The following is a 15,766-nucleotide window of genomic DNA, read 5'->3' as shown; positions in this document are numbered from 1 at the left end:
CTTTTCCCTGCTCAGTGCGGTGATCTTGACCAATCCAGACGTTCCAGCACAAAGTAATCAGTTACTCACACTCTCAAATGGTCCTCAAATTTCTTCTGTCTGCCTTTCTTCTGGAAGGCAATTGGCTAAACACTTGCTTTTTCCTAAATTTGAGGCAACTGACCAAAGGTGGCGATGCCTTCCTGAAGGTGATGGATCAGACAAAAACATACACAAAGACTGAATAGAACACAAATGTGTAAAGCTGCCTATGCAGACAATAGGTGCTGGTTCCTACTTAACTAAGTATTTCAATGTTTATTGGATATGTGGGTATGTAGTAAAGCAAAATGCAAAGATCGTTCAGTGCATAAGGGCTCACAGTCTGCTACAAATACAAGTCCTTTGTTAACATATTGTTTATATTAATTTATATTTCAGTATTTTTCTAAACCTGAAGATATTAAACTGTCTGTATGACATTTCATTACAGATTTAGAATTATGCATGATCTCCAACATTGTACTGGTCCTAATGTCACTTGGTTTATAAAGTGAATTTTGCCTAAAGCCCATCCTCAGCCAGAATTCCAGCAATTCTGGTTTGCACTTACTTGTGAGCGATCCATGTCGCCCATACCTTGAACAGTCTGTGCCAGACCCTGTCTGCACCACCACCACACAGGAGCTGCAAGTTACACAGATAGGCAGGGAAACATCACAGGGATTACAGAAAGGCTCTCCAGCCTGTTTTCAATGCGTCAGAGCTATTGAAATATAGCTGCCTTTGGAACCAACATTTCTGACTGTTTCGAAATGCCTTCAGCAGCTCTTCTTGGCCACTAAGAAAAAGGGGGTAAAACCTCAGACATACCAGAAGCTGTGATATTATCTTTTCTCCACCTGCAGTTAGGCTCTGTTTTCCCTAGGAGCTTTTAACTGATACAGGAACTATATACTACCCTGGCAAAGCACTCCCTGGTGTGATTGCAGCTATGGCAGCAAAGCTGTTTTCTACCAGTGCAGGGCTGCTCTGCTCCTGCTCCCCAGTGGGACCAGCGGCACAGGAAGCACCAGACAAAGGCCCCACATTGTGCTGCAAAGCTCTGCCCCTGGAGCCCTGCCTGGCACAGCCCTGCCTGGGGAGGCTCAGGCCTTGGAAAACGGGGTCAGACATCAGTCCTGTACCCTGGAATAGGCTAAGGATCACCTCTGTGAGCTGCAGGTGTCCCGTGTGTCACAGATGCAGCTCCATGACAAGAACAGAAGAGTGAGTGCCTCTCCCTCTGCATCTTTGCAGTAGCTTTCACCCCCACACCCCAAACTGGATTTCTTTGGCCCCTAAGAAAGCAGTTATCAAGACAGCACCATCCCTTGCCATGTAATGATGAATGTTCATATGGACCTGGTTATCTCAAAAATACCACAAAACAACCCAATAGATTCATGCATTCTGCACATTTGCACATACTGTCTAAGGAAATAAATATTTTTAAGAAGTGGCCCATTGGTGTTCAAATATTAATTACCCAGATACTGTAAAAGCAGAAAAGGACCACAGGTAATTTTTTCCCAGCCCTGGGGGCACAATCCATCCACTCTCTCCAACCTTACTTGGGTTGCTTATGAGTGAGACTCATATGCCAAAAGGGATGAAGATGAAGCAGGACCACAGCCCTTATGTTTTGGAGCCTCTTACCTTTGAAAGGCTGGGTGGAAAACCAAACTATTCCTTTCCTCTGGCATGGTGAGGGTTCGGGGCAGATAAAACATGAACTTAAGCACTGCTTGGCACTGCTGGACTGAGCAGGACCCCAGCACCCTGACCCATGCCCACATTTCCAGTAACATCTGGGGAAAATACGCAGCTCCAAATAGGATCCCCACGTGGGGAGATCCCCATCTCAGCACAGTGACTGTGCACCTACTTTTAACTAGTCAGCAGGGAGATGCTCAAAGGTGTGTGCTTCAGTACAGCACTACTCAGACAGCTCTCCGAGTTGCATCAGTTCAACTCTTGGGATTCACAATGCAGAACTTTTTCCTGAAGATAGAAACCTACATCTTTTTCATTTCTGAAGGCTTGCCCAGAAGTGATCCAGCATCATTTCAAGCCAGTGTCAGGCAAAGAGCCTCCTTTTTCAATATCTTCATTGTAAGAACCTACTACCTTCTTTTAGCATGGAGAAGATGGCACATGAGCTCTTTCCACTGCTGTACATTCCCAGCTTTTCTTGCAAGGGCATGTCTATGAGCCTGTACTACAAGGCATTTTCCATTTCCCATCTTAAAGTAGTACAGTTGAGTTAAGAACATGCTTATATTATGAACAGGAATAATGAATTGGTGATTTCATTAACTAATTTTTCAGCCTGTAAACATCTGTTCCGTGGTTTAGAGAGAAATAATTAGGTTGAAAGTTAATACTCTTTTTCAGAAATGGATCATTTTAGTGTGATTTTGATGAAGAAACAGTGAGCTAAGAATAATCTAGATGCAAACAAAACTGTCCTCTTTGGAATTAAGAAAAGTCATTCCTAGTTTTGTTATATTAGGGCTCATAAATTTATCACAAGCCACATTTTGAGCCTAAACTCTGACTTTCCATGCAACGCTATTTCAGTAGAATAAAAACCATCTATCATTTGTCTCAAACAGATTTTTTTATTTATTTTTTTTTTGAGAAAGTTGTAACTTCTTTTAAGTTAGGACTGCTTTGGTGCCTCCTATTGTAGAGATGACCCTACTTCAGTTGTGACCAAAGTTGTGCTTTAACTGTAGCTTTCCCTTACTGTCCTGAAGGAACCCTGTGTGTGCAACAGGACTATATACATCAACAGGGATCTAAATTGTTGAAAACATGGGTTACAGCATCAACAAGCTGTGCCACCCTTGTACTTGTAAAAAAGCTCCCTATATAAACTAATTTAGGCATTGACTTCATGTCTGTGAAAACATGTTTCCTACAAAACCTCACTTACATGCTCCAAGCCCAGACATGGCCCAATGACTACCAGTTGTGCTCTAGTTCAGCGCAGAGATTTTGAAAGGCTCTGACTGTGTGTGTTCCCATGCCACAGTCTTGCAAATCCTTGCACTTTGTGGATATGGGTAACCACATCATCTCAGCTGTCACAGCTGCTGAATATCTTTCATGATGATTATGATTCATTCAAGCAGGAGACATCAGGAGAACCGTATCTTTCTAACTTTCCAGAGGTGTCCATGGTCCTTAAAATGACTATTTCTTGATTGGAGATATAACTTAGCTCATTACCATAAGTTTAAAAAGAGTAAAAGAAAGCCTGGTAATTGGCTCTGTTAGGCTGCCTGATGCCAGTTTCCAGTGTCAGACGTATGGCACTTACACAGAGCTACAATACCTGGGGGTCTGGAGGTCCACATGGTTAAAATACACAGCCTCCTACCATGGTCTGCAAGGCCTGATCCAGTGTCTGTGCATTTGTACACAATGCAGAAACTTTTTTTTTTTTTTTTTTTTTTTGGTATTGAAACAAAGAAGCACAGAGATATGGTCAAGGCAGCCATAGGTCTGGTCCCTCCATTCTTGCTGAAAAAATTAAAATATTAACGAGTATTACAAGCTAGAAATATCTGTTCATAGTACACGTTCTTACCTCTCCTCAACCTACCGTGGAGCCAGGGAGGTACATCCAGAAGCAAACACAATGCCAGTCTCAGAACCATGGCTTTTGTTTTCCCTCCTTCTGGGCTGCAGAGTGCTCTATGCCATCAGGTGAATGATCACTGAATTCAGCAACCCCAGCAGCAGCAATGCAGGGGGCACTGACAGACAGACAAGCTCTGAGGCTAAGCTCATGTATTCCCTTTATTGAACTGTACTAGTTATTGCAATCAGATTAAGTCACATTTATAAAGCAGACCATCCAGTTGCACTGAAACCGATTATATTCATTACATAGTTTTAATCATTGTCCGGTGAACTGGCAAATCCAATCAAAGCATTAGTCTTTAATTAAAAAATTAAAAAGAAATATTCAGACAATAGCCAAGCAATCACATCACAATGCACAGTTACCTAAAATTGCAATTAAAAAGCAGTTAACAAAAAAGAAAAAAATCACACCTAATCTTTAACTATCAATATAATACAAGAAGCAACAAAGGGCAACAGCATCAAAGCAGATTTATCTAACACTATAAATTCAGTCAGAAGCAGAAGCTCTAAAGTACACTAGCTGAAGCAGGACAATAAAAAATACTGAGCATGGAATACTTTTAATCTCTTCCATTAATATTCATTTCCAGCTGCTTATAATAGCAGCGCCTCATGGCCAAATCATTAGAGTTTTACATCTGGGTTGCAAATGACACTTTGATTGGATGTAATGTTCAAATGGTCCTCCCCACTGTGCCACCGTCAAGTCTTCTGCAGAGAGGTGTCCTGTAGTGCCAGTGGCTCACTGTGCGTGCTGGCTCAATGTGTGGTTCTGGAAAGACGAAAAAAGGAGACATGCATGAGGGGCAGAATAATAGAAAGCATGCCCATACCCTCCCACTCAGTACCATTTATGCAGAGCTCAACATAAAAGCTTCTCAATTATTACAAAACAAAATGCAATAAAGAAAAAGTACTCATAAGTAACAGCTGCCAATATGACATACTTGCTTTGTTCTGACAGATCTGTTAATGCTGGCATGAACTTAGAAAAAAAAAAAAATGCTACAAGCCAAGTATAGTCATGAAGGTTTCCTTTTTATTTTTTTCCTCCTTTCAATACATATAAAGAAAATGGCAACTTCATGGGCAAAAAAACCCTGCCTTTAGGGATTCCCTTCACCGTAACAATTAAAAAAAATAAAAATCTGAATTGTGAGGGAACCCTTGCCATATTTTACTCTTTTATTCTCACTCATACCGGGTGCAAGTACTGGCAGCAAGAGACACCAGATTGTGACACACACTTCCCAGTCCAAGAAATACTTCGGCAATAACAGCTGAACCGCCAGCTCAGGCACCAGGGTAATATTCCCAGCAGAAAAAAGGCTGGACATGTAACCCAGAAGTTAAATCTCTTTAAAGAATATACTTTTCTCTACACATTTCTTTCAGCAGTTTAGAGTCTCTTTTGTTCCCTTTTTTTCTTTTTGCTAGATTTGTAATAGCCTCAATGTCATCACAGTATCTCACATCAGAGGATGCTGACCTGTCTTGCCATTTTGTGTAGGAGCCAATAAATCGTGGAGCCAACCTCGGAAGTGTATTTTTAGAGCAGTACCAATTCACCTACATTTTGTGTTCTGACTAAAACCCCAGTCCTACACATAAGCTCAGCTTTATTTGTATGATTATCCAATTATTTGGGCAACTAGAGAAGTGCTTCATGGTGAGGATTTCTTGAGCTGAGTCCCCAGCATCCCCAAATATAAAAATTCATTTGTGCTATTTCAAGCCTAGGCAATTTCCCTAGTCTCCATCTGCCTAATAACAGAGCCAGGCAAGTCCGCCAGCTTGAAGAAGTTTTTAAACACAAAATGAATTTTGAATCTAATTATTTATTTACAGTAATGAAGCTTTAAAAGAAAGTAAGATATTTTAACTTTTCATAAATCATCTGGCCCTCCTACCCTATCCACATCTACATGGTGTTGAGGCTAAAAGAGCAATCCCCGCTTTCTGCAGAGCTGTCCGTGCCCGGCGGAGCGGCGGGGCGGAGCGGGCTGACCGCGCTGGCAGCAGGAGCGTTCCGTGCCCGTGCGCTCGCAGCCCGCGGCCGCCAGGTGTCAGAAGCGCTGCCGCCGGCCCGAACCACGGCCGAAGCTCCGGCCGGGAGCCGGGCACCCCGGGGCAGCACCACGGATGGAGCCCTTGGGAACGAAACACCAGCTGGGAAAATCATAAAGGAGCTGCTTCAGCATAGCACACCCCTGCCTGTGACACTGAATATGCAGAAGCACAAATCAGAAATTTGTGAATTGACAGCTGGAACTGCTTTGCTTTTAGACAATCTAACATCACCAAACACAAAATTCAATGGCTTTTTCCTTTGATATACATGGAAATTTTCCTGGCCTTAAGAAGGAATGACCTTTGCAGTGCTGGATGTTATTCTCAAGTCTAACAATGACTTTATGGAAAAGGATGGATGGAGCCCTGCGCACACAATAGCAGCATTGACGAGAAGCTTGCCCACTAAACCTAGCTGGGTAAGCATGAAAATGTGAAAGAATACATAGGCTCCTCTGTGCTCACACACTCCTCAGCATTTTAACAATGGCCATTCCTTGTGCACTTCCATTACAGTTCTATTTTTAGGTCATCCTGAATATCAATAAAAAACCCAAAAGGTTTACCATCTTCAAATTGAAAGAAGGGCTATTCGTGGTAGACAAATCCATACTTAGTTAGGCAGTGTCATTTAAAAGATAATGCACAATCAGCACGGGATGCATGACGCACAGCCTACAGTCAGGGAACATGATTTCAAACTTGTGTGGCTGCTGCATTGATTACACCAGGCAGGTCAATAAAGGAATGGTATGTGGCTCTAAATCTGATAATGAAGCTTTTATTGTGAGCCCTCCCTCTCAAACATCAGCTAATACATTCCCAATACAAGGAATACACAGGGTTTCGGGTCAGAATTTGTTAAAAGAACAGATTGTACTAAAATACTGCAGACATTTAGAGCTGGGCCAGGCAGGAGCTGAGAAACCAGCTGTACCATAGGGCTAGGACTTAAAAAATTACATTTTTCATATGCAAATCTTGATTTTATCTTACTATCTTGGGAATGTACCATTTATTCCCTGTGCATGCATTACTGACAATCAATATGCTGGCTAGTGCCCATACCATGCAGTTAATAGAGCCACGTTTTACACAGGGCCTCACAAACAGGTCTGTAATGCCTATAGACACAGGAGCCTGTGTGCTCTGCATCCTTCCCCACCTTTCTGAGCAGATCCTGCTCAAACCATGGGCACAAATGCCAAGCCCTGCACATCCAGGCACCAGTGGGTCACTGGGTGAAGGCTGCATAACCACCACTGTGTGTGAAAGTCTCATGAGAAGCTCTCTGCATCCTCTGCCACCCAGTTTCTCACATACTAAAATGTATTTCAAAACATGCCTTCCAAAAAATAGTCTGGCAACTTGTCTCCTACTACTAGCAATTTGCATTTCTTATCTTCTTGCTTCTACTCTCTGTGCCCTGTGCATCTGCAGCTCACTGGAATTGTGCTCTGCAGATGTCTGAAAGCATCTGAGGCATTCAGGGCTTATGTCTCTTCTCTCACACGTGTTTTCTGTATTTGACCCGTGGTTTTTTAAATACCTTTATTGGGCACTTTTTTATGTGCCCATACCCAGAAATTTCCCCTGGCTGATGACCAGATTTTTGGAGCAATTGAAAATCAAGTACTAAGAATGCCCTGTGCCTTAGTAAGAACAGTTTTGACCCCAATGGAGCCACTGGGCTGTTCCAGGCAGCAGAAGGAAATAGTAAAGACTGAAAGGAAGCAAATGTTTTGAAAAATGTGATAGTGCTGCTACCTAAGCAGTCTATGGAAACTTCACCCACCTTTCCAGCAGGAGGGTGGGCTGGCTGAAAGCAGCTTGGGTGTGATTTTTCAACTCCAGAAATTATAGTTAAATTTTTTAAAAAAAGGAAAAAGAAAGACTTAATGGTGGTTTCCAGAGGAAAATAGAGCGGCCACAAAAATGCAGGCCCTCCAGGAACACTCCTGTGTGTGTGCACATGCCTACCAGCTCCAAGGCCATCCATACACATGCCTGTCTGGGGCCAGCAGGAGGCACGACATCATTTGGAAGCTGAACAGGAAAAATGGCTCTTCCCAGCTCCTTTTAGACCCCCTGGTTTAGGCACGGCTCACAGCTGATACCCCACTGAATACATCATTCTGAGACATTATTGCAGCTGGAAAACTCTACAGCAGCACTAAGTCACCTGTCAAGATCAAGTAAGTCACAGCTTATTTATAGAATAAGGTTGGAAAATCTCTCTTTTCTTAATAATAATGCAAAATGGATAGCAATTCCATTAGCTACGTCAGTGGGAAGAATGCAACTACCCCAAGTCTTGGGGCTATTGCAGTGTTTAAGTGGAATTTTCTACTGGCTGCACAATCCCCAAATGAACCATTTATGGAAGTGTCTGTGATCAAGGAACTGGGCGATGGGTTTTGCAGGAAATAAAAAGATTTCAAAGAATGGTTGATTATTGTCCATGTAGATACTGATTGCTCTCCAGTTCTTCCCTGGAGACACCCCCTGCCTGCCCTCTGGATGCAGATCAAGCCATTTGTGCAGGACATCCACAATGAATATTTCTCTGTTTTTTTAACATGTGTGATTATGAAAACTGGCATTACAATCTCCATTTTCAAAGCTCTGTATCAAGAAGGAAAGCATCAGGCTTGAAAGATGATCACTTACAACAGTTCAAAGAACTCTCACTAGCTATATAAAGATTGGGAGAAAAAGCACACACACACAAAAAGCAGCACATGATGGAGCTAAGCTCCAAGCCAGGCAGTCAAGCTGGGAGTCTCCCACACTGCAACGACACTCACTGCCAACAAGTCACAGGTGTACTACACAGGAGCAGGTGAAAAAAATAAAATGCAACTGTGAGGGGTGTGATAATGGTTTGGGGCCATAACACATCCAGTATATAGTGCCATTGTGCATCTGTTATGGATTTAGACATTTTCTATCAGCCATTTACAAATACACTGTCTATGTGCATGAGCACATACCCCTAAAAGACCATATGTTATAAAAAGGTTAAGAAATGGCCTAACACGGCTGGTGATGCCCACCACCCTCAGGTGACATTCATAAGCCTTTTGCAGTGTTACACAGAGACTGGGACTCTGATGAAAGGCTACAAAGCCTCTCCCTCCTCTTCCAAATGCTGCTGAAATGAATAGAAACTATTCCTCAAATAATTTCAGTAGGAACTATTGAGATCACAGATTCATGTGACAATCAACCAACATGAAAATTAACTGGTAATTAGCCATTGGGTGACCTATTAATCCAATTTTTTTTTTTCTCAGGGTGTGAGGGATCCTCTAGACCCAGGTAAGAGCCCAGGTAGTTTCTCTCTGTCTTTCCCCACCTCTGCTCAGGTTTCTATCACCTCTTCAAGCCCAGAGATCAGGGTCATGGCTGGGGAGCACTGGGACTGTGTCCCCTCCTCCCTATTCTCTCTCCTTTGGCCTTTACAGAGCAGGGCTGGGGAGCAGGAGAAGTGTTGCCTCCACTGACTGCCAACATGCACAGCTTGCCAGACAAAAACTAAACCTCAGATTCAAGCATTGACTTGAAGCAAAGGTTTGCCTCAGATTTGAACATATATATAAAAAAAGACAAAACAAAACCTCCAAACTGCTACAAACATAAGCTAGACTGTCTAAATATTTACGAAATACCATCTGCAGCAATCTTTTTTCCAATGTTTTGCATCTTTTGAATTCAAACTGGTCCAAAAATAAATCTCTCAGCTGTTATTACTCATTACATATCCATAAGCACACACATGTATGTGAACAGGTACTACTTCCCTTTAACTGCAATCCATAAAGATAAAAATCTTTATGCCTTGACTTTATAAAGGGATTACTTTAGGCAGAGGACACAAGATGACCCTTGCTTTAGCCATTGGAGATTATGCTCTCTACAGAAAGCTGTGAGCCTTAAATTGGTGCTGCTCTAATCCTAAACTGGAGAGGCATTCAAGGGATGCCATGACCCAGAAGAGTAAGTGGAAAAAAGCTAAATTGAAAAAAAAAAAAAAAAAGGCACACTGGAGGAGGGTGGGAAGGGAAAGTGAAAAAGAAAGAAAAGAGAGGAGACCAAGCTTGCTTTACAGGATAAAACTATTTATTTTTAATTTTAATTTCTGGTTGCTACTTTCCCTTTGCTATCAGACTCTAAAGAAAAATCACCTTTGCACCCCCTTGCAGTTTGTATGTGCTTATTTTTAGAACTGTTTGACAATTATCCAAGGGTCTAAGACTAACAGATGGCCTGTCTTAAAGCCTCATATGTTCACTAGTTTGCACTTCTGACAAACAGTAAATGTACTCAAGAGTGTGCCATAAACAGGGCTGAATGAATACTCAGAACACAATTTAGTTAATACACTTCATTAAAACTGATAGTGGTAACCAATGTTTCTCATAAAACCAGGTGTTAATTGCCCTTCCAGTTGTTTCAGGTAACTTACCCAGTGACATTTATATGTTTAGATCATAGTTTTTCAGGCAGCACAGTATTACTTCTTTCCTTTCCCTTGGTATTTCACCCACTACATAAAATGCTTGTAACAAGTGAACTCCAAGTTATCATGGTATGCAATAAAAAAAAAAAAAAAATTGTCAGGAAAGACAGGTTCACATGTCCCTTCTTTATTTGAAGAGTCCCTTGAAATGGAGGTAGAGGCAAACGAAAGGCGGCACATCCTTTGTGAAAGGCAACGGCTGCCTGTGCTACGGCTTCCTTCATCTCTCAGCAGCTGATAACTTGCCATACGTCAGTCAGTCCCTGTGTCAGCACACTTTGAGATGGCACTTCAACAAATGCAGGTAGAAAGCTGTCCTTTACAAGTTATTGAACCAGGAAAAAAAAAAATCATTTTGAGTGTCTAAGAAAATATGCCTGGAGGTTTGGTGTAGGCTGAAAAGCAGAGTTGCCTGATTCCAATAGAAATAGCTGCTTCTGAGTTACTCTGATGGCTGCACGTGATTACTCCAGGGGTAAATGCACCTTTCAGTGGTACTGGGACACAGAAACGCTCCTCTGTGCCAGGACTGAGCTGCCCCTGGGGTTTCTGTGCCCACTGGGGAGCAGTTTCTGCTCACCCGGGGGTGCCTCAGCCATCCCCAGAAACCTGCCCGGCTCCTCCGGTCACCAGGACCTGGCCCTTCATCCGGCGCAAAGGGAAGGTTCAGAATTCGGAACATTTACAGGGAGGGAGAGCCGTTCCACACGTGACTGCCTAAACGCTGACTGCTTTTTGTAAATAAGTCTTTTCCGCGGGCTGCACGTCCGTGCTCAGCTGTCGGGTGCGGATGTGCAGAGCCTGGCAGAGCCCCGCATCCCCGCCCCGGCCGGCCTTTGTTCTGTGCCCAGCGCTGCACTGCCTCCGCTTCAGCTCCCTACGGCACTGCTGCTGCTGCCTGTTCAAATCCATCCTTCAGTTCTGAGAGGCGTTTCTGTGTTATTCTGAATAGATGATTTATAAATTTTATATCTCTTCTAATTCAGGTTGTTTAGTCCTAATCAGACTTTGAAAACTCACCTAACATGCTTTCCTCTTTCCACTTGAGACTAATAATTTTGTATCATCAGTCTTCTAGATCTGCCATCTCTGTTCTTCTCTAAAACTCAGAATAAACCGAGTTGAGCCTATTACAGTGAACTCCAAGCACAGCCCAAGCCTTGCATAGCCTTTTGTATTCTATTAAATGCCTCACCAAAAAGTCTATACACTTCTTCCAAAAACACTGGGTAAAATGCTGAAGAACAAAGCAAACTGAAGCCTTTGGGAAAATCTCCTTACCACAGCACTTTGGAAATAAAAAACACAGAGGAATACATTATTAAGAGATAACCAGAGTCTTTCTGTTATAGAAACTAGCTGTAAACACACCGTGATTCACTGAGGCACCCAATGAAACCAGGGAGCTAATAATACCTGTCCTAAGGGACCGCACGCTCCTGAGAATTTCACTCAGAAATGCAAATTTATCGGCGTCCTTGTAACTTGTAGTCTCCAGTATGCCATGCACAAGATCAAAAATAAGCCGAGGGAAGAACCTTACACTTCCTAAATATAAAGTGAGAGGGACAGATTTAATTACTGTTGTCAGAAGTGCATGATACCATAATATTTTTAGAATACCTTCACTCCTTCCTCAGCCCCACTGATACTCCCTGACTGGATTCCAGAGCCATTTCTGATCCCAAGAGCAGAAAATGGTTTGCAGGATCCCAGCACAGTGCTCTGCCCACAATGGTGCTGCTTTAAGCTGGGCTTGGTCAGTCCATGTTTTTCTGGGAAGCTGGTGCCACAGACACTCGGGGTCACAGCCACGCCTGCGCCTCCACGACGTGTCACAAACCGGCATGCAGCAGCACCAATGCCCTGTGCCCAGCTTTGAAGTGACCCTCCAAAGCTGTCCTCGAGAATGCAAACACCCACTGCCAGTCTGTTTTCAAACCTAAGCCACAGTAATCACAGAAAGCAGCTCCTGCCCACAGGGACACTCCTTTGCCTCTGCTACACCAAAAACCCCAATGCACACCCCAGTGCTGACCTGTTTCCAGTCTACTTACAGGGAAGCAACGCTTCAAAGTAATTTTCAAGAGGTAAACCGTTTTCCACAAATCCTTCTTGGGTTTTCCTCTCAAAAGCATGAATTGTTGATTTCTTAGAAACCAATCCAAATCTTATCTCATTAATTCCTCCTTGATCTAAGGTAAATCATATCACATAAGCCAGTTAATTGTTCATTATTGTGAGGGCTGGAGTCATCATTATGGAACACTTTGTGGCTCCTCTAAACACCAAATGATTTCCTGATTGAGTCTTTATTATAGGAACAGGATGGTGTCTTTTCAAAAAATACCAGGAGCAAAAGAGAAACACTTTACATAGCACCTTTAGAAGTTAAAATGCATAGGGCAAAGCTTCACTGAGTGACTGTTTCCATGGGAATATAAATCAACAGAAGCCTGGAAATTGGAAGTTGAACCTAAAACTTCTCTCCTGTTCTCTGGTATGGCAAGGGGCACTGAACACCATCTGATTACTTTTTGCTGCTTTTTTCCCTGCACCAGCTAGGTATTCCTGGTATTAAAGACAGGTATAAAACAGTTTCTGTCTTAACTGTGAATTTTAATGCAAACATTCATAACTTAGGCAACATCCTCCACTGACTGATGGGAGCTGCAGCTGAACCAAGTTCCTTGAGCCAAATAAGCAAGTGTGGACAGCCAGACTTGACACAAGCAGCACCTGCCTGCAGCAGGACCACAGCTCTTTGACCAGTAGTTCCTTTAAGAAGCAGCAACTAAAGTGAAATTCCCTCTAATGGAATACTGATCTGGCAAACTGTATTGCCTTGTGGCATGGATACACTTAGAGGCAGATAAAAATTCCCGTCATGTGGCACCCACACACTGCTTGGGCCAACAAAACGGCTGGTCAGTGACCTGTTGCCTTGGACGTCATGGTTGTTACTGCTGGTTTCTAATTTCAAAAGGGGAATGAAAATCCTCCAGTGCAAGTAGCTCTGCTATAAAATAGCAAGGCCATAGTTACAGAAGTGCTTTACATGCTGCCCCATTAGTGTAGATGCCCCCAACAGAGCAAAAATCTGCAGACAGGATTGTCTTCAGCCCACTGCCCGCTGCCGCAAGGAATTAACCCTGGAGGAGCTAGGAGCGTGAAAGAGCCATGCTGAATTTGTTCTTGTAAGTAAAAGACGGGCCAAAATATCATCAACATGAGCTGTTTCCTCCAAGAAATCATAAGACAAAACAGCAAAGCAACACTGCTGTGGCACATGTGCGAAACAACTGGGTTAAATGGGATTTTCCAGCCATTACAACTCCATTACAGCAGTGTCACCAGTCTCAGGAAAATCTGCTTTTTAAACAGCAAGATGCCACGTCTTAAACAATCCTGATTTCATGCAAAGACTAAGAGAATGTGCTTGCCCCAAAGGAGGACACATTTTTCAGAAGTAAATATGTTCTAAATAACCTCACTGCTCCATTTGGAGACACAATAATGTAACACACTGATGACAGATATGCCATACATAGCCAAACCTCAATGCCCATGGCAATTTATTCAGGTTTAACTGTGCAGCAGAAACAAATGAGGAGGCTGGGTGGTAAGGCAGGAGCAGTCCCCCAGGGCTGGCACTGCAGGCAGTGCTTTGGCCATTCCTGTTCAGTGCAAAGCCAAGGCAATGGTGTTCTGGGGACAGGCTCTGCATGGAGGTGACCTCTGGGTGTCCATACTGCCTGCCAGGATGTGGCACAGAAGACACACAACACACTCCACAGTGCATCAGCTCAAGCACAGCTGAGTGATAAGCTCAGGACTGCTGCTGCCAAATCTGGTCTGGCTCATGCAGAGTTGGGGTGACAGAGCCTCGCTGAACCCAAGCTGACCTTGCACAGAGCCATGAGCTGTCTCTACTCTGATCCCATCAGCACGTACCATCTCACTATATCATCCAGATTTTTCCAGCAAAGCCCCATCACCTCACTGAGGATAGACAGTTTAGTATCTCATAAGTTATTCCATTAACATGAAACATGAAGGGAACATTAACAATCTGTCCACTGGAGGTTACAGCCCAGGTTGGGTCATTGTACATGTGCACCCAGCCCTGCACCAAACACTCCTATCCCCTTCTCATTTTACAAAAGCTGAACAGTCACAACATGAAAAGAAGCTGTATTCTGAATTGGTTTTCCTTTCTCCTCTAGTCAAAGGGAAATATAAAACTATTTTAAAAATACAATGTTAAAGCAGGGTATAATTAGGCAAACAATAGTATATGATTGAATATACTTCTCTGGAAGGAACAACAGAAGGAGCAAACAGCAAGGCTGTTCCAGGCTTGTTTTCAGATCCCTGAGATGAGATGGACTGGGCTGAGGATACTGACAGCCTTCCTGACAAGAGCATGGAGGTGCAGACCAGCCCTATATACACAGCCAGGTACAGAAAAGCAAGTAGACCACTGACTTTTTAACTTTCTCTTTCCTTATCCTTTTGCTGTTCTCAGACTCAATTTTTTTCCTGGCCACTCATCATGCTTGCTCCATGTATCTGACCTCACAGAAGAATGAAAACAAGTAAGACAGGGAGGAATTAACAGGAGTCTCTCTCTTAGGGTCTTTAAAATCCCCCTGGGAAAATTGGCCCTTGGATGGGGTCACCGGGCAGGACCCTTGTCCTCAGCTCTCTCCAGCAGCCAGGGCTGCTGCTCCTGATGCCTTTCACTGGCTGAGGAGATAAACCCTAGGATTACATCCTAAATCTCTTTCTCAGGAAATCAGGGGTACACACAAGGCCTGTTAAATTTCTTCATGAAATTATTTTTCAAATTCCTTCTAGCAGTAAAAGTGATGGTGCCTCTACCAGCACCACAGCAGTAGGCAACAGCAGTACAGTATCACTCCAGGATTTCCTGTCTGGAGTCTAGGCTTCACATCTGAAATACAGCACACACACAACATTTGTATGACTGAGGAAACACAAGATGTTTGCCACACATTTATTATCTTCCTGGGGAAATGATATAGAGGACAAAAGAGACTATATTTACTCCCTCCCCAGCTGCTTTTACAATCTAATAATTTATTTCTCCTGGACATAAATTTCAGATTTAAACGAAATCCCTGAAACCTAAAGATGCCACATGGTAGAGGCTAGGGCAGTATTTCTTTCTGTTTCGGAGATGGAGTGCTTAATGCATTGCTCAGTTAACCAGTAGCCTCAAAATTTAGGGGGGTGGTGGTGGAAAGAGACAAGCAATTAGACTGTGGCAGACCCCAGATGCAAATGCAGGTGACTGTGATTACTACCTTCATACACAGAGTTAAAAATATCTGGTTATTGAAAATTATTTTCTAAGTCCACAGGGGTTTATCTAGGTTTAGGATGAGATGTTTATTTTTTCTGCAGCAGCTGTACTGGGGATTCTTTTACAACATTTTCCTTACATAGAAGCTATATATCATTCACATTTCT

At 43.0% G+C, this 15,766-nt stretch overlaps 1 protein-coding gene across 4 annotated transcripts in view; it reads right to left on the bottom strand.

The window, feature by feature from the left end:
* Window positions 1–3,810: 3,810 nt before the first annotated feature.
* ZNF423 (zinc finger protein 423) overlaps window positions 3,811–15,766 on the bottom strand; it is a 185,392-nt gene continuing 173,436 nt past the window's right edge. For all 4 annotated transcript variants that reach the window (XM_015640245.3, XM_015640246.3, XM_033517201.1 and 1 more), the window contains one exon: window positions 3,811–4,450. In XM_015640245.3, coding sequence (XP_015495731.1) covers window positions 4,421–4,450 — 30 coding nt within the window. In that variant the 3' untranslated portion in view covers window positions 3,811–4,420. The remainder of the gene's footprint in view (window positions 4,451–15,766) is intronic.

This window comes from Parus major, chromosome 11, assembly GCF_001522545.3.
Source record: "Parus major isolate Abel chromosome 11, Parus_major1.1, whole genome shotgun sequence".
NCBI classification, from domain to species: Eukaryota; Metazoa; Chordata; class Aves; order Passeriformes; family Paridae; genus Parus; species Parus major.
The sequence above is the reverse complement of the archived record's forward strand: the minus strand, read 5'-3'. Positions and strand labels throughout refer to the sequence as shown.